Source organism: Pongo abelii, chromosome 4, assembly GCF_028885655.2.
Source record: "Pongo abelii isolate AG06213 chromosome 4, NHGRI_mPonAbe1-v2.0_pri, whole genome shotgun sequence".
NCBI lineage: Eukaryota > Metazoa > Chordata > Mammalia > Primates > Hominidae > Pongo > Pongo abelii.
In genome coordinates, this window is record NC_071989.2 from 82,671,071 (window position 1) to 82,691,573 (window position 20,503).

At 36.7% G+C, this 20,503-nt stretch overlaps 1 protein-coding gene across 3 annotated transcripts in view; it reads right to left on the reverse strand.

Moving 5' to 3' along the window:
• Positions 1-20,503, reverse strand: part of ANKRD31 (ankyrin repeat domain 31) — a 188,896-nt gene that overhangs the window by 99,475 nt on the left and 68,918 nt on the right. For all 3 annotated transcript variants that reach the window (XM_024247336.2, XM_054555637.1, XM_054555638.1), the window contains exon 11: positions 14,512-14,654. In XM_024247336.2, coding sequence (XP_024103104.2) covers positions 14,512-14,654 — 143 coding nt within the window. The remainder of the gene's footprint in view (positions 1-14,511; positions 14,655-20,503) is intronic.

Below are 20,503 nucleotides of genomic sequence, written 5' to 3' on the forward strand. Positions count from 1 at the left end.
TAATGTAGTTGCTACTGAATTTTAATTTGTTGATACATGAGTTTCTTCTCATTAAAAAAGACTAAAGGAAGAATGAAAGGGAGAAAGAGAAAAAGAAAGAAGGAGGGAAGAGAAGAAAGGGAGAACGAGGTAAGGGGGATGGAAGGTGGGAAAGCAGGCAGGCAGAAAGGCAGGAGGCAAGAAAGGCTGAGGTAGAAACATCAGTGGCTCAGCTGCTAGTGAAATGAAGTTAGCAAATATACCAAGAATTAGGACTGGGTTCTGTAGTAGTAAATATAATTTTAACGGGTTCCAGGAGATAATTATGTCTTCCATCTATACCTGTGCTGCTGCTGCTCCTCCTCAGACTGTAGGTGAAAAAGTGGTCAATCTATTACTACTGTTACTACTTCTCAAACAACCTCCTCTATACAGCTCTCCCTGAGCTCCCCCAATGCCTCACCATCCACTGCTGCCCAGAGAAAAACGACTTCTCCTTCTTTTCACACACATATTACTGCCCAATATACTCCATATTATACTTACTTCTTTCATATCAGTCTCTCCTAGTGTACCCTAACTTTCTTGAGGGTGGGACTATCTTTTTCTTGAATAATTTATTATTTTTCAACAGGAAGTTAATGAATATGGTTCAAAATACAGAAGGCTCAGACAAAAATACAATGCAAAATAAGTTTCCCTCCTCTATCCCTGTACTATTATTTTTTCCTGAGTCAGCCGTGGTTAATTTATTTGGAATTTTTCCAGCAATAGTCTAGTCCAATAGGTATGTATGTAGTATACATAATATGTATGTATATATATTTTCTTACACAAATGGTCAAATATTATATACACTCTGTATTTTGCCTTCTTTCCCCCACCCTCCTAACAAGTCCTTGGAAACTGTTCCATATCAGTGTAGACTACACTTCCTCATTCTTTTCAGCAGCTAAGTAATAGTTTACTATGTGAACGTACTATAATTTATTTCACCAGTACCCTATTAATGAATGTTTAAGTTGCTTCAAAGCTTTTACTACAGATATATGTCTTCATATTCCCAGAGACTATATTAGTATCCTACGTGAAGTAAATACTAAAAAGTATTGTTTAGTAAAAGAATGAATGTAGGGCAGGAAGGATATGGTGAGTAGGCTGTAAGTAACATTATACTAAAAGAAGCCTAAATTTCCATGTTAATGTATGGAATGAGAGGAAGGATATAAATTTCTATCCAGTGTATGTACCTAAAAATTAAAAGTGTATATATATTTCCTTTTATAAGAAAGCATCCTAGCCTACTAAAGTAGTTTGAATCTTTCTCTCTTACCTTTGATATTATCTAGTTTGTGCCACCCACAGACACAACAGGTACACTTTCCTCATCTTCCTATAATAAAATGATTATCACAAATTTACATTATGTCAGCCTTTTTTTTTTTTTGAGACAGAGTCTCACTCTGTTGCCCAGGCTGGAGTGCAATGACATGATCTTAGCTCACTGCAACCTCTGCCTCCTGGGTTCAATCAATTCTTGTGCCTCAGCCTCCCAGGTAGCTGGGAAAAGGTGTGCACCACCACGCCTGGCTAATTTTTATATTTTTAGTAGAGATGGGGTTTCGCCTTGTTGGCCAGGCTGGTCTTGAACTTCTAACCTCAAGAGATCCACTCGCCTCGGCCTCCCAAAGTGTTGAGATTACAGGTGTGAACCACTGCGCCTGGCCACTGTGCCAGGCTTTTAAAGAATATATATATCTCTCTTTTGAGATAATAACTAGGTGGTCTCGGGTATACCACATCTCTTTTGAAACTACTTTTTAATCACTTTGTGCTCTGAGAGGTGTGTGTATGTATGTGTGCATGTCCTTCTGGTGTATTAATGTTAATTCATGTTTAAAATCATAAAAGCAATATTTACACATTGCAAAAAAAGTTAAAAATTACAGAAAGGTATTAAGTGGAAAGTCAAAGTTCCTCGGCACTTATTGCGGTAGGCTGAAAATGCCCCCTCATCCACCCTCACCAAAAGATATCCATGTCTTCATCTCTAGAACTTGTAAATGTCAACTTTATTTGGAAAAAAGACCCTTGCAAATATGATTAAGTCAAGGATTTTGAGATTAGGGGCTTATCTTCAATTATCTTAGTGAGCCGTAAATACCATCACAAGCATCCTTAAGAAAGAGGCTGAGCAGGATTTCACATGCACACACAGAGGAAAAGCTGATGTGAAGTCAAGGGAGAGGCTGAAGTGACGCAGTCAAAATCAAGGACGGCTGGCAGCCACTAGAAGCTGAAATAGGCAAGTAATAGATTATCCTCTACAGCCTCTGGAGGGAGTCAAGCCCCACTGATACCTTGATTTTAGCCCAGTGATTCTGATTTGGGACTTCTAGTCTCTAGAGCTGTGAGAGAATAAATTTCTATTGCTTTAAGCCACCCAGTTTGTGCTGGATTATAGCTGTCATAGGAAACCTACACAGATTTGGGTACCAGAAAGTGGGGTGCTATTGTAACAAATACCTAAAAATGTAGACGTGGCTTTGGAACTGGAAAGCCTGGATTGTCTTGAACAGACATCTGGTAGAAATGTGGATGTTAAAGATCCTACCAGGGAGGGCTCAGGAGGAGCACATTAGAGAGAACCTGTATCATCTTAGATAATGCACATATCATCACGAACAGAATGTTGGTGAAAAAATGAGCATTAAAGGCATTATTGGCAAGGGCTCAGAAGGAAATATAGAACAAGTTTTTAGAAGCTGGAGGAAAGGCGTTCCTTGCTATATAGTACCAGAAAGCCTAGATTTGTCCTGCAAGTTGTGTGAAAGCAGAACTTGTAAGTGCTAAACTTAGAGGTTTAGCTGAGGTGATTTCCAAGTTAAGCACTAAGACAGCAACCTGGTTTCTTCTTGGGGATTATAGTAAAATGTGAGGAGAAAAAGATAAATTGAAGAAAGAACTGTTAGGCAAAAAGGAACCAGAACTTGATGATTTGGGAAATTCTGTCCATCAAGATTGGAAAAGATGGTAAAACTTGGAGATTCCTGTAAGAAAAGTGCGCTTTGTAGAGAAGGCCAAGGGCATAGCTGGAAAACCTTTGTCAATGCTGAAGAGAGTAGGAATGTGACTCATGGACCCATTCAACCATCTTAGCAGAAGCCAGAAATATAGGTGGGCCTGTGGAAATATCTGTGAAAGATCCTGTTGTCTAGTGGCATGAATCCCTGATCTATGAAAGACCCTGTTGTCTAACGGCATGAATCTCTGTGACACACATGGTAAACTCACAAAGTTTTTTGAAAATGCTCTGTCTGCAGAAACACTGCATCTTAGACCGAAAGAGACAGAATGAAATGAAGAACTGCCAAGATTTTAAAGACAGTAAATAGGTTAATGAAACTACTCACCTGCAAATGTATGCTACACTTCAAAAGAAAAGAAAACACCAAGAACAGAGAGTTAGCAATGAGTGAAGAGTAACAGATGGCTGTGATATAATAGAGGCAGACTAGTCAGAAGCTTAGGAGATTAGGGAATAGATAGTCAAAGAGAGCCTGGCTAAAACTATAGTCCATCTTGGTGGCCCAGAAGAATGTTGTGTATATTCAAGGCAATGTCCTTTGAGGAGATGCTAGAGAAGAAACTTCTGAGTTGCTGGTCCCTGGCTAAATGTAGGCCAAACTCAAAACTCCCTGAAGAATGAACATAGTCTATAAGCCACACCAGATCCAACAGTAAAATGTAAAAATCTTTCTGATTCAGGAAGGTTAAACACAACCTCTAACCAATCAGTAATTGACCACTAAATGGTCTTGAACCAAGGGTATTCTGTTGGAAACCAGGATAAAGATAAAAACAAGAAAAAAATTTTGCAAACAGGGTCACAAGACTGCACACTGTGAGGGAAATAGACTTCACAACTTATCAAACAAAGAAGCAGCCCAAGTTGGGCATGTGGGCTGGGGGACTCAGCATCCAGAGTTGCTATGATACATTATCTTAAATGTCCAGTTTTGGCCGGATGTAGTGGCTCATGCCTGTCCCAGTGCTTTGGGAGGCCAAGGCAGGAAGATGACTTGAAGCCAGCAGTTCTAAACCAGCCTAGGTAACACAAGCAAGATTCCATCTCTACAAAAAATAAAAGTAAAAATAATTTTTTAAAAAGCTGAGTGTGGTGGTGCATGCCTATTTTCCCAACTACTCAGGAAGCTAAGGCAGGAGGATCACCTGTGCCCAAAAATTCGAGGGTGCAGTGAGCTATGATTATATCACTGCACTCCAGCCTGGACAACAGAGTGAGATTCTGTCTCAAAAGAGAGAGAGATAAGAATGAGAAGGAGAGAAAGACAGACATGAAAAGAAACACTAAAGTATGACCTATACTTTAGTATGGGTAAAAAGCAGCAATAGGAACTGCTTTGAGAGGGCCTATATGTGCAGAAAAACACTCTAAAACAGCTATTATAAATATGTTCAAAGAGCTGATGAAAGCCATATTTAAAGAATTAAGAAAAAATATGGTGATAATTTATAAAATAGAGAATATTAATAAACAGAAAGTTTTAAAAAAATCAAATGGAAATTCTGGAATTCAAAAGTATAATAACTGAAAAGAAAAATTCACCAGAGGCCTCAACAGAAAGTTTAAGCTGACAGAAAAAAAGAATCACTGAATTTGGAGAGACAGATTAATAAAGATTACACAATCAGAAGAACATATTTTTAAAAGAATGAAGAAAAATGAATAGAACATCAGAGAAATATGGGGCACCATTAAGCACAACAACATACACATTACAGGAGTTCCAGAAAGACAGGAGAGAGAAAAAGCAGCAGAAAAAAATACTCAAAGAAATAATAGCTGAAAACTTGCCAAATTTGATGCAAAGCATTAATGCACACATCTAAGAAGCACAACATACTCCAAAAAAGATAAACAAAAGGGATATATATCTAGTCATAATCAAAGTCAAAATGTTAAAAGTCAAAGATAAAATCATGAAAGCAGCAAAGGAAAAAGAACTTATCATTTAGATAAGAACCCCAATAAAATTAGCATCTCACTTATTAGAAACAATGAGGTCCACAGACAATGGGATGAGACAGTCAAAATGATGAAAGGAAAAAAAACTGCCAAGCAAGAATCTTATATCTAGCAAAACTATAAATGAAGGCAAAACAAAGACATTCACAGATTAAAAAAAAAAGCTGATAGAATTTATTGGTAGAAGACCTGCTTTAAAGGAAATACTAAAGGTAACTGGGCTGAAAGCAAGTGACAATAACTCAAATCCACATGAAAAAGCATATGAATAATGGTAATTATACAGATAATTATGGGAGATAATATGATTGTATATTTATTTTCCTTTATTTCCTTAACTGATTTAAAAAGCAATGGCATAAAACAATATGATATTGTATTATAAAGCCTATAACATTTATAAATGTAATATACTTGACAATAATACCACAAAAGAGGCAGATCAGAATAAAGCTGAATTGGAGTAAAACAATGATACCAGTTGGTAACTTGAATCTACAGGAAAACATGCACAGAACCAGAAATGTAAAATAGGAAGCTTAATAAAATAAACTCTATAAATAAATACTTGCTCTTCTTATCTCAGCTTCTTTAAGGTACATAAGACCATATAAAGTAATATTTGTAACAATATATTGTATTTATAAAATATACAAACATAATATGTAAACAGTAATAGAACAAAAATAGGGAAAAATAATTTTGTTATACAGAAACAGTGTTTCTATATCTCACTGGAAAAAGGTTAGCATAAGAATGAAGTCAGTTCTGATAACTTAAGAAGCCCTAGAGCAACCACTAAGAGCATAACTCAAAAATATACTAAAAAAGTCATTAAAGGAATTAAATTGTTACACCAGAAAATATTCACTTAATGTAAAAAAAAAGCAGTATAGGTGGGAAAAACACAAAAAGATGAGATAGACTGAAAACAAAAAGGGAAATGGCAGGTTTAAATCCAACCATGTCAATAACAACATTAAATATGAATGGATTAAACAACCTAATCAAAAGGCAGAGATGGTAAGATGTGATTCTTTTTAAAAATATACTATCTGAGACATACATTAGATTCAAAGATAACAAACAAGATGAAAGTAAAAGGATGGAAAAAGACATACCATGCAAATGGCAAAAGAGACCTGGAGTGGTGGTCTGGTTTGGCTCTGCGTCCCCACTCAAATCTCATCTTGAATTGTAATACCATAATTCCCTCATGTTGTAGGAGGGACCCAGTGGGAGATAACTGAATCACGGGGGCGGTTTCTCTATGAACAGTGTTCTCATGGTAATGAATAAGTCTCATGAGATCTGATGGTTTAATAAGGGGAAATCTATTTCGCTTGGCTCTCATTCTCTCTCTTGCTGTTGCCATGTAAGAAGTGCCTTTCCCCTTATGCCATGATTGTGAAGCCTCCCTAGCCACATGGAACTGTAAGTCCATTAAACTTCTTTCTTCTGTAAATTGCCCAGTCTCAGGTATGTCTTTATCAGCAGTGTAAAAACAAACTAAAACAGTAAATTGGTACCAGTAGAGTGGGGTGCTGCTGAAAAGATACCTGAAAATGTGGAAGCAACTTTGGAACTGGCTAACAGGCAGAGGTTGGAACAGTTTGGAGGGCTCAGAAGAAGACAGGAAAATGTGGGAAAGTTTGGAACTCCCTAGAGACTTGTTGAATGGCTTTGACCAAAATGCTGATAATGATGTGGACAATGAAATCCAGGCTGAAGTGGTCTCAGATGGAGATGAGGACCTTGTTGGTAAATGGAGCAAAGGTGACTCTTGTTATGTTTTAGCAAAGAGACTGGCAGCATTTTGCCCCTGCCCTAGAGATTTGTGGAACGTTGAATTTGAGAGAGATTATTTAGGGTGTCTGGTGGAAGAAATTTCTAAGCAGCAAAGCATTCAAGAGGTAACTTGGGTGCTGTTAAAGGCATTCAATTTTATACGGGAAGCAGAGCATAAAAGTTTGGAAACTTTGCAGCCTGACAATGCAATAGAAAAGAAAACCCCATTTTCTGAGGAGAAATTCAAGTCAGCTGCAGGAACTTGCATAAGTAATGAACAGCTGAATGTTAATCCCCAAGACAATAGGGAAAATGTCCCCAAGGCATGACAGAGATCTTCACAGCAGCCCCTCCCATCACAGGCCCAGAGGTCTAGGAGGAAAAAATGATTTCATGGGCCAGGGCCAGGGCCAGGGTCCCAATGCTGTGTGCAGCCTAGGGACTTGGTGCCCTGTGTCCCAGCTGCTTCAGCCATGGCTGAAAGGGACCTATGTAGAGCTTGGGCTGTGGCTTCAGAGGGTTCAAGCCCCTAACCTTGGCAGCTTCCACGTGGTGTTGAGCCTGCAAGTACACAGAAGTCAAGAATTGGGGTTTGGGAACTGCCGCCTAGATTTCAGAAGACGTATGGAAATGCCTGGATGCTCAGGCAAAAGTTTGCTGCAAGGGCAGGGCCCTCATGGAGAACCTCTGCTAGGGTAGTGCTGAAGGGAAATGTGGGCTTGGAGCCCCCACAGAGAGTCCCTACTGGGGCACTATCTAGTGGAGCTGTGAGAAGAGGGCCACTGTCTTCCAGACCGCAGAATGGTAGATCCACTGACAGTTTGCACCATGCGCCTAGAAAAGCCAGAGATACTCAACACCAGCCCATGAAGGCAGCCAGGACAGAGACTGTACTCTGCAAAGCCACAAAGGCGGAGCTGCCCAAGACCATGGGAACCCACCTCTTGTATCAGTGGGACCTGGATATGAGACATGGAGTCAAAGGAGATCATTTTGGAGCTTTAAGATTTGACTGCCCTGCTGGATTTCGGACTTGCATAGGGCCTGTAGCCCCTTCATTTTGGCCAATTTCTCTCATTTGGAATGGTTGTATTTACCCAATGCCTGTACCCCCATTGTATCTACAAGGTAACTAACTTGCTTTTGATTTTACAGGCTCATAGGTGGAAGGGACTTGCCTTGTCTCAAATGAGACTTCGGACTGTGGACTTCTGAGTTAATGCTGAAATGGGTTAAGACTTTGGTGGACTATTGGGAAGGCATCATTGGTCTTGAAATGTGAGAACATGAGATTTGGGAAGGGTCAGGGGTGGAATTATATGGTTTGGCTCCATGTCCCCAGCCAAATCTCCTCTTGAATTATACTCCCATAATTCCCATGTGTTGTGGGAGGGACCTGATGGGAGATAATTGAATCATGGGGGCAGTTTCTCCCATACTGTTCTCATGTTATGTTTTAATGAAAAATCTACTTAGATACCACAGCCCAGGTGCTAGGTATGCTCATTGCTATTGGATGTTATTGCTTTTAGGTATTTTCAGTGAAATATATCCTTTCAGAAAAGAAAAAAAAAATCTTGAGTTCATACTGATATTTTCATTTCAGACTTCGTTGTATAGATTTATGCTTAACTTTGGTTCTCTACCTACCTGTATGTCTTTTTTTTTAAGCTAAACATTTGTTTCTTGATACAGTAACTGAATTACCTATTTCTTTATCATCTAATATACTTACAATATTACTGTTAACAATGCCAGTATTACTATTAACAATGAAACTACTAACGATGTTTATTTTGGTAGTTCTTTTTCTTAGAGTATATTCCATTAGGGATGAAGAGAAAGAATACTGTCTTTTGAAGTACAAGTTAAATATTCTTTATTTGAAATGCTTGGGACCAGCAATATTTAGAATTTTGGATTTTGGAATATTTGCACTACCCTATGGGTATGACGCAGGCCTTTTTTTATTATGACCCTTATATTACTTTCAATAATATATTTATACCACACAGCAGAAAATAAGCAAAAAACCCACAATGAGTAATGCACATAGGTCTTGGCCCCATGTGGGGCAACGTGGGGAACCTGGTGTTGGTGTGTCTGGTCTGAATGTGTGTTATTTTATTACCCTTTGTGGATGTGCTTGCATGAGGGAATCTGGGCATGTCCAGAAAAACTGAATTGCAGCTGAAGGGAGCTAAGAGGGTCTTTTCCTCTTAGGGTGACTGAATAAATTGTATGTTGTGTGCCAGTGTGTTGACTGCAATCATCACATGAAATCAGGTGTGAAATTTTTCACTCATGGCATCATGTCAACACTCAAAAAGTTTTGGATTTCTGATTTTTCAGTTAGGGATGCTCAACCTGGACTTGAAAGAAATTTATTCTCTATCCTACTAACTTCTTATGTAAGAAAGTCAGCTGATTCTAGAGGGAGGAAAGTACTTGAATCAATAGTATGATCAAAGGTGAAAATCCATGGGCAAGCTTTAAGTAGAAGTGTATTTCCTTAAGGGGCCTACTGTTTAAGCTAAATAAGTGATGATTGTGATGCTAGCCACTTACTGAAATTTCTCTTCTTGTTCCAGTTAAGAACCCCTGGTGGCTTTAAAACATGTCTATAAATTTAACATTCCTGCCTCCAAAGGTACAGCCTGATTTCCCTCCTCATGAGTGCAGGCTGGAGTTTTAGTGGCTTGCTTTTAACAAATAGTATATGGCAGAAATGACAGTATGTGACTTCTAAGGCTAGGTTAAAAAGTATTGTGGCTTCCTCCTTGTTCTCAATCTTGATTCATTAACCCTGGGGGATGCCAGTTGTCATACTGTGAGGACATTCAAGCAGCTCTATGGAGGGGTCCATGTGGCAATGAACAAGGCTCCTGCCTATATCTATGTCAGTGAGCCACCTTAGAAATAGATCTTCCAGCCCCAAACTTTTAGTTGATTGTGTTCCCAGTCAACATCTTGACTACAACCTCATGAGAGACCCTTAGACAGAACCAACTCACCTATGCCACTCTGAAATTCCTGACTCACAGATACTGCAACATGATAAATGTTTATTATTATTTCAAGTTTTGTGGTAATCTGTTAGGTAGCAACAGATAACTAATATAGAACCTAAATGTAGGTTTAAAGTAGGTGGACACTCACTGAAAGTCATTTATTACTCTTTGGTGAGGAGAGAGCTTTTTAAAGGTAGAGAGTACATAAGCAGGTGTCAGAATTCCAAGTACTGGGCTACAGAGGAAGTGGTAAGTGTAGATAGTTGGCGAACGGACTGCCAAAGTATTAGTTACTGCCAAAGTAATGTATTCACTCCCTTGGGATCACCAACTGGATTTCCAGAAGAGTGAGGCTCTAGCTTCTGCCTTTTCCCTTCCTCCATATCTTTTTCTCATGCTCCTTGATCCTGAATTTGACACAAAACCTCCAGAGATAAACACCACAGCTCTTATAGCAACCTCCTTATAAAACTATTTTTCCTGAAATAAACCGATGCATTCTGTATTTTCTTTGCTGAACAAAATGTAAATATCCAGGTATAAATTCTTTATGTTTTGCTTGTATATGGCTTGTATATGAATTATAGATTTAATTGTATCTACCATTGCTTTCAGTTTCCCTAGCTAGCCTTAAATTCCCAATGTAAAGTAGTTTGAAAGGTAGAATTTTTAGGTTGCTGCGTCTTAATAATTTTTAAGGGATTTGACTTGTATTGTCCCTGTGATATGTATGGCATTTTTCTCTCCAAGACATTTTATAGCTTTTACAATTAGATTGTGTCCTTTGTTGTGATTCAATGTCTTATGCTTTCAGAGTTGTAATTTTTTGTACCCACTTCCATGGTATGGACCATGTGATCATAAAGGTTTAAAGTCCAAATATTCCAAAATCCAAAAAAAATTTAAAATCCTAAACACTTCTAGTCCCAAGCATTGCAAATAAAGAATATTCAACTTGTACTTCAAAAGACAGTATTCTGACTCTTCATCCCTAATAGCATATACTTTAAGAAAAAGAACTACCAAAATAAACATCATTAGTAGTTTCACTGTTAATAGTAATACTGGCATTGTTAATAGTAATATTGTAAGTATATTAGATGATAAAGAAATAATTCAATTACTGTGTTAAGAAACAAATGTTTAGCTTAAAAAAAGACATATGAGTAGGTACAGAACGAAAGTTAAGCATAAATCTATGCTATGAAGTCTGAAATGAAAATATCAGCATAAACTCATGATTTTTTTTCCTTCTAAAAGGATATAGTTCACTGAAAATGCCTAAAAGCAATAACATCCAATAGCAATGAGCATACCTTGCACCCAGACTGTGGTCTCTAAGTAGATTTTCCATTAAAACATAACAATTTACCGAAAATATGTGAAGAAATAAGCTAAACAATACCACAAAGATAAAATGAGCCAAAATCGGAATTTGGGAAATTCTATAGGACAAATAAGCCACTTTTTTCAACAAATAGGAGATAGAAAAACCCTAAAATATAGAAAGGACTGTTGTAGATTAAAACACATTTAAGATACATAACAAATACATATGATGTATGAAGCTTGATGTATTCTAATTCAAATTAAAACTTTCTATAAAAACACATATTTTAGATAACCTCAGAAATTTGAATATAGACTGGATGTTAAATGGTATAAAGAAACTTAACTTTTATTAGGTGAAATGATATTGCGAGTATGAAAAACTTTTTCTTATCTGTTAGAGGTGTGGGCTCAAGTATTTATGGGTAAAATAGTATTATGTCTGGGAATTCTTTAAAATACTCCAATAACAAAATCAGTTCATGTTCCAGCCAAACAGTCCAGAGTTCTACCACATAATATAACGTATAATCAATTTTCACAAGAGAGTTTACTGCAAGGCCAGGTGCGGCAGCTCCTGCCTATAATCCCAGCACTTTGGGAGGCCGAGGCGGGCAGATCACTTGAGGCCAGGAGTTCGAGACCAGCTTGTCAAACTGGTGAAACCCCATCTCTACTAAAAATACAAAAACTTAGCTGGGCATGGTGATACATGCCTGTAATCCCAGCTACTCAAGAGGCTGAGGCACAAGAAGCGCTTGAGCCCAGGAGGCAGAGGTGGCAGTGAACCAAGATCACACCACTACACTCCAGCCTGGGTGATAGGTGGAGACTCTTGTCTAAAACAAAAACAAAAACAAAAAAGAGTTCACTGTAGACACACATAGAATGAATAATCACCATGTCTGAGGCCTATTTTTTCAATATATGTGAATCCCCAAATCAATGCCAACAAACTCCTTCAATTCAATATCCCATACACTCACAGATACAGGATACTTCAAATAAAAACTTTGTTAAAGTTTCGATAGCTTATTTCAATGCCATTGCCTTCACCTACTAACAAAGTAAACCTAATAAAAGAGAAATAAAGGTTAGTCTGGCATGACTTGTTCTTAGTGATGCCTATGATTCCCAAAGAGCACTACATTCTTGCCTATGTCTTCCAATCATATATTTAATAACTTGTTGCACATTTTCTAAGGAACAACATTGAGCTGATCATTTGTAATTCTCAAATTCCAACTTTTCCACTCTTTAAAAAATGTATTTATTAACAGTTTTATTAAGATGTAATTCACATGCCACACAGTCTACCTATTTAAAGAATATAATTAATTGTTTTTTAGTATATTAAGAGGGTTGTACAACCATCACCACAATCTAATTTTGGAACATTTTCATTCCCCCTGAAAGAAACCCTTTAACCATTAGTTGTCACTCACCATTCCCCACCCTCTAGACCCCCCATCTCTAATCTGTCTCTATAGATTTGACTATTACGGATATTTCAAATTAATGGAATGGTAAGATATGGATTTTTTTTTACTGCTTTTTCACTTTTAGAAAATAGGATATTATCTTTTAGTATCTCTCCAATATAACAATTAAGACCCGTAAGATAATATATTCTAGCTCCTTCAACACTCCAGAATGCTTAAAGAAGCTCACACTCCCCAGGTAGTAGGACAAGCATTGGGTTCCCAAGGCTTCCCTGTTTGATATCTTTACTCCTGTGACACCAAAGGCATTTGAGCAATCCAAAACCCAGGGCCTAGGCCATTTCTCTGATCATCTTTGCCTCACATCACACCAACTACTGGTTTCAGCTTGTAATTTTCATGACTGTTCTCTAGACTTCTACTCCTGTCTTGTCATTCTCTTCTTCTCTCACCACTAGTCAGGATATGCCATGGTGCCAAGAGCACATGAACCACAGGCAGATTGGAGGATGGCAAGAGGGAATGCAGTAAGTGGGGAAACTGGATTCTGGGAATAGAGGCCTGTGTCTTTGGTTCCTTTAACATTATTGAAGGAACCAGAGATTATTTCATATATGCAAAGGCCAAATAGGAGACAGCCAATGCTAGACTGTGAGGCAGAAATGGATTGGAGCCAAGTTCGAAGTGGGGCAAAGGAACAAATAGGAAAGAAAAGAAGAAAAATTAAAATGCTCAGGGCTCACTTTACTCAAAGGAAGAAAAGACTCTTGATCAGTATAGGTCAGCTCTGGGAAGTGAGGGAGCAAATGGGCTATGGTGTTAGACAGAAGAAGTGCTTTGGCATGAGATTTCTCTGCTTCTGACAGAGAAAGGATTCACACTGTCACATGTCCAAGCCTGAATTCTTCTGGCCATTAAACTGGATCCTGGAAAGAATTCTCTCCTCCTAGTCCTCTAAACTATATGCAAAAATGACCACCCATCACCAAGATATACATTATCAAACAAGCAAACAAACAATGAGAAACAAACAACAAAAAAAACTGCCTAAACCCTTCTGAAGTACTGTTTCATACTATGAAGGAATATGCCCTGTCTATTCCCATGGCTCCCAGCAGCCTTCTCCGCCTCTGCCTGTGTTAGGCATTTCTTCTGGAAATAGGCAGAACACATCTTCTTGATCCCAGATAGTTAATACCCTTTCTCATCCTAGAAGTTTTTAAATCCAGAGGCAACTTCCAATAACTGAAATGAATAACAAGATATCTTCAGCAAGTGCCTCAGCCCAGCAATGTTGTTCCGGGGCCAGAAAAAATGTGTAGTAAGCTAAAATAAATATGATTTCTGAGATAAACCATGTATACTAGAATTCATAATCTTAATGTTACCATTTATTGCAGTTACTATTAACCAACTGGTATGCAATTATAGTAGTCTGATATTTTAACCTGCAGTACGGCTCTGCTGATATATCCTGGCTGATCATTAAGCTGAACTGATCAGAAACATTATCCTGCCTTAGGCCGATTATGAAAATGACACCAGACTCCATAAAGCTGTAAACCTCCTATCAGGACTGGACATAACTGCGTAACACTCTATAAGAAGGAAACGTTCTTCTAAACCCTATAAAGCACCATATTAAAGGAGTTTTAAAGGAAAACGAGTTGAAAAAAATATTGTGTAACCAAAAAGCTCTGTATGGTTATTAAAAGTAACATGTAAAATGACACCTATCATATTACACACAACAAACCCATCACACAGTAAAATTTCATTATGAATTCTAAGTATTCATTAACAGAATGAAATTAAACTAAAATTTCTGTATGTTTTTCTATTGTGTGGTCCCAGAGATATTTAATATTTGCAAAATATATTATTTGTTCTGCAAATAAAAGCATCACAGTACCTTATAATGTCCATTCATCACTGCATCATGTAGGGGAGTAATCTGGTACATTCCTTTGATATTTACATCCGCCCCACCTTTTAATAGTTCACTTGCTGTCCGATAAAATCCTCCTACACTAGCTTCATGAAGTGCTGTCCAACCTATCATACAAAAAGATACGGCATTTGTTTATATTTGGCATCTTAAAAATGTTTTGTGCTTGCCCTTAAAAAACAACTTTGATTCTAAGTTGTTTCTTTAAAAATATTTTGATTATATGAGTCAAGATAGTATCACCTGAAAGCACACTGTATTATTTGGTAGGTTCAATAAACCTGAAGGACAAATCAAACTCCTACCCCTCAACTCTCCTGTGCAAAAATGTGAAAAGAAACAAAATATTTGAAAGTAATCCTGACCTCTCCAAATAAATAGGCTGTGCAGGAGTCATTATCAACTCAAAGAGAATGCTGGTTGCAGGCTGCTTTTCTGCAGAGATGAGGGGAGAAAAGCTTTATTTCTAGTTCAAGGTACTTCCATTAAAGTATCCAGCTGGCTGGACTACGTATCACTCAGTTCAAAAGGATATATTCATTTTTTCTCCTTCTTTACAAAAAGCTATTTATAGTAGTTTAACAAACCACAAACTGCTCCAAGAAAACCAGTCATACAGGCAAATATTCTTTTTCTTTGTTGGCCAAGGACAATGGTATAAGTTACAGATATTTATTAAATTCCAATAAATCATATGACAGATGTAAGAAAACTTTAAAGTTGCATGTCAAAAGAGAATTTCACTAGCTCTTCTCAGAACACTCATCATAAAACAGGGATTACAAATCTCAGCATATTCTTCTTAGTTGTTATGAGTATCACAGAATGTTTACCAGCATCCCTGGCCTCAACCCACCAGATGATAGTAGAAACTCCTATCCTAGTTCTAACAACTAAACATGTTTCCAGAAACTGCCAAAAGTCCCCTGGGGAGCGGGTGGGAGCAAAAGCACTCCAGTTGAGAACCACTGCCTCAGGGAAGGAGTTTCTCCTATAGTATTAATTACTAAGTTTTCAGGAAGAAATGAAGAGACCCCAAAATGGTAAATATATAGTTAATAAGGCTTTTTCCCTATAAATTTCCTTAAAATGAATATGACTTGTTTAAAGCAAAAGTTATAACATTTATAATGTCTGTAGATATGATATATATGATAGCTACAGCACAACGGATATGGGGGAATAAATGGACTATATATATTCAATGTCCTCATATTTTATATGAAGTATTATAATATTAACTCAAAGATGACTGTGAAACATTAGAGGTGTACACTTAATCACTAGAGTAACTATGAAAAAATACTGCAAAGACAAAGAAAGAAACAAAAAACAGATTAAGCACATAGAAAACAATTAGTAAAATGGCAGACCTAAATCCAACCATTTATATTAAATGTAAATTGACTAATCATGCTAATTTTCAATTAAAAGATAAGACTGTCAGAATGAATAAAAAAAGCAAAACTGTCTGCTGTTTACAAGAAACATAGTTTATTTTTGTTCCAACTTTTCTTTTAGGTTAAGGTTGTACATGTGCAGATTTTTTAAATGGGTAAATTGTGTATCACTGAGGTTTGGTGTACAAATGATCCCATCACCCAGGTAGTGTGCATAGTACCCAATAGATAGTTTTTCAACCCATGCCCCACCCCCTTCCTCCTCCCATAAGTAGTCCCCAGTGCCTACTGTTCCCATTTTAAGAAACATGCTTTAAATATAAAGACACAGATAGGTTGAAAATAAAAGGATAGAAAAAGATATGGTAAAAGGATAGAAAAACATATCGTAAATAAGAAGGCTAGATGTCTATATTAATATTATATATAGTAAAGTTCAAGATAAAGTATATTACCAAGCAATAAAGACAGACATTTCATGATGATGAAAGAGTTAATTTATTACAAGACATGACAATCATAACTTTATGTATCTAATAACAGAGCTTCAAAATATAAGGAGAAAAAACTGCCAGAATCAAAGAAAGAAACAGACAATTCCACAATCACATTTATGAGGATTTTAACATCTCTCTAAAAAAAATAGATCAATGAGACATAAAATCAATAAAGATATAGAAGAACTGAACAACATTATCAACACCTTTACCTAGCTGAAATTTGTAAAACATTACATCCAACTAAAGAATAAACATTCAAGTGCACCTGGGATATTCAACAAAGGAGATAATATATTATGCAATAATAAATTCTCAATAAATGTAAAAAGATCAAAATCATGTAAAATGTATCTTTTATGTTCTTTTTAGTCAAATTAGAAATCAATAACAGAAAGGTATCTAGAGAATCCCCAAACATTTTAAAATTAAACAACTTCTAACATAATCACTGGATCAAAGAAGAAAGCATATGAGAAATTAAAAATATTTCAAACTGAATTACAATGAAAATAAAACATATAAAAATCTGTGAGCTGCAACTACTAAAGTAGTACTTAGAAGTAAATTAAAGCTTTAAATGCTTATATTAGGGAAAAAGGTACAAAATCAGTGACCCCATTTTCTACCTTATTAAAGCTAAAAGAACAAAGAAAACCAAAATAAGTAGAAGGCAGAAAAAGAGCAGAAATCAATAAAGTATAAAACAAATAACAAAGACAACTAAAAAAGCCATAAATCAATTCTTGAAAAAAATCAATAAAATTGAATAATACAACTAAAAACCACAACCTACCAAAACAGATATAAGATGGAACAGAAAATCTGAATAGCCTATACCTATTAATGAATTTATTATCAAAACTCTCCCACACATAAAACTACAGGCCCAGATGGTTTCACTCCTAATTCTGTCAAACATTCAAGAAAGAAAAAAAAAAATCTAAATGTTAGACAAATTCATTCAGAAAATAGAAGAGGTGAGAAGACTTCTTAACTTATGAGGCTGGCATAACCCTGATACCAAAACCAAAGGCATTATAAAAATATTATAAACTGATCATTATAAATCTATACAGATAGATTTTTTAAAATCCATAAAAAAATTAGCAAATCTTGATTAAAAGGATCCGGAAAAAAGCATTATCCCCCTCAAAAAAATCACTGACAAAAGAATTATCCCTCCCCCAAAATTATAGGCCAATGTTACTCATGAACATAGATGCAAAAACCCTTATTACAGCAAATCGAATCCGCCATATATAAAAAGAATGATACACCATAACCAGATACAGTTTATTCTAAGAATGTAAGGTTGGTTTAACATTTGAAAATCAATAAAGCTAATTCACCACAGTAGTGAAATAGGAGAGAAAAATTATATGGCCATATCAATAGATGTATGAAAAGTACATGAGAAAAGCTAGCATCCATTCGATTTAAAAAAAAAAAAAACTCTGCAAATTAAGAATAGGCTCCTCTATAGAGACACAAAAAAACCCTTCAAAATATTAATGAATCCAGGAGCTGGTTTTTTTAAAAGACCAACACAATTCATAGACCTCTAGCAAGACTGATACAGAAGAAAAGAGAGACAAATCAAATAGATGCAATAAAAAATGATAAACGGGATATCACCACCGATCCCACAGAAATACAAACTACCATCAGAATACTATAAACACCTCTACGCAAATCAACTAGAAAATCTAGAAGAAATGGATAAATTCCTCGACACATACACCCTCCCAAGACTAAACCAGGAAGAAGGTGAATCTCTGAATAGACCAATAACAGGCTCTGAAACTGAGCAATAATTAATAGCCTACCAACCAAAAAAAGTCCAGGACCAGATGGATTCACAGCCGAATTCTACCAGAGGTACAAGGAGGAGCTGGTACTATTCCTTCTGAAACTATTCCAATCAATAGAAAAAGAGGGAATCTTCCCTAACTCATTTTATGAGGCCAGCATCATCCTGATACCAAAGCCTGGCAGAGACACAGCAAAAAAGGAGGATTTTAGACCAATATCCTTGATGAACATTCATGTAAAAATCCTCAATAAAATACTGGCAAACCGAATCCAGCAGCACATCAAAAAGCTTATCCACCATGATTAAGTCGGCTTCATCCCTGGGATGCAAAGCTGGCTCAACATATGCAAATCAATAAATGTAATCCATCACATAAACAGAACCAACAACAAAAACCCCATGATTATTTCAATAGATGCAGAAAAGGCCTTCAAAAAAATTCAACAGCCCTTCATGCAAAAAACTCTCAATAAATTAGGTATTGATGGGACGTATCTCAAAATAATAAGAGCCATTTATGACAAACCCACAGCCAATATCATATTGAATGGACAAAAACTGGAAGCATTCCCTTTGTAAACCAGCACAAGATAAGGATACCCTCTCTCTCAACTCCTATTCAACATAGTGTTGGAAATCCTGGCCAGGGCAATCAGGCAAGAGACAGAAATAAAGGGGATTCAATTAGGAAAAGAGGAGGTCAAATTGTCCCTGTTGCAAATGACATCATTGTATATTTAGAAAACCCCATCGTCTCAGCCCAAAATCTACTTAAGCTGATAAGCAACTTCAGCAAAGTCTCAGGATACAAAATCAATGTGCAAAAATCAAAAGCATTCCTATACACCAATAACAGACAAACAGAGAGCCAAGTCATGAGTGAACTCCCATTCACAATTGCTACAAAGAGAATAAAATACCTAGGAATCCAACTTACAAGGGATGTGAAGGACCTCTTCAAGGAGAACAATAAACCACTGCTCAACGAAATAAGAAGAGACAAACAAATGGAAGAACATTCCATGCTCATGGATACAAAGAATCAATATGATGAAAATGGCCATACTGCCTAAGGTAATTTATAGATTGAATGCCATCCCCATCATGCTACCAATGAGTCTTCACAGAATTGGAAAAAACTACTTTAAAGTTCATATGGAACCAAAAAATAGTCCGCATAGCCAAGACAATCCTAAGCAAAAAGAACAAAGCTGGAGGCATCATGCTACCTGACTTCAAACTATACTACAAGGCTACAGTGATTAAAACAGCATGGTACTGGTACCAAAACAGAGATATAGACCAATGGAACAGAACAGAGCCCTCAGAAATAACAGCACACATCTACCACCATCTGCTCTTTGACAAACCTGACAAAAACAAGAAATGGGGAAAGGATTCCCTATTTAGTAAATGGTGCTGGGAAAACTGGCTAGCCATATATAGAAAGCTGAAACTGGATCCCTTCCTTACACCTTATACAAAAATTAATTCAAGATGGATTAAAGACTTAAATATTAGACCTAAAACCATAAAAACCCTAGAAGAAAACCTAGGCAATACCATTCAGGACATAGGCATTGGCAAAACTTCATGACGACAACACTAAAAGCAATGGCAACAAAAGCCAAAATAGACAAATGGATCTAATTAAACTAAAGAGCTTCTGCACAGGAAAAGAAACTACCATCAGAGTGAACAATGAACAGGCAACCTACAGAATGGGAGAACATTTTTGTACTCTACCCATCTGACAAAGAGCTAATATCCAGAATCTACAAGGAACTTACACAAATTTACAAGAAAAAACAACCCCAACAAAAAGTGGGTGAAGGATATGAACAGACACTTCTCAAAAGAAGATATTTATGCAGCCAACAGACACATGAAAAAATGCTCATCATCACTGGTCATCAGAGAAATGCAAATCAAAACCACAATGAGATACCATCTCATGCCAGTTAGAATGCAATCATTAAAAAGTCAGGAAACAACAGATGCTGGAGAGGATGTGGAGAAATAGGAACACTTTTACACTGTTGGTGGGAGTGTAAATTAGTTCAACCATTTTGCAAGACAGTATGGTGATTCCTCAAGGATCTAGAACTAGAAATACCATTTGACCCAGCCATCCCATTACTGGGTATATACCCAAAGAATTATAAATCATGCTACTATAAAGACACATGCACACGTATGTTTATTGCGGCACTATTCAAAATAGCAAAGACTTGGAACTAACC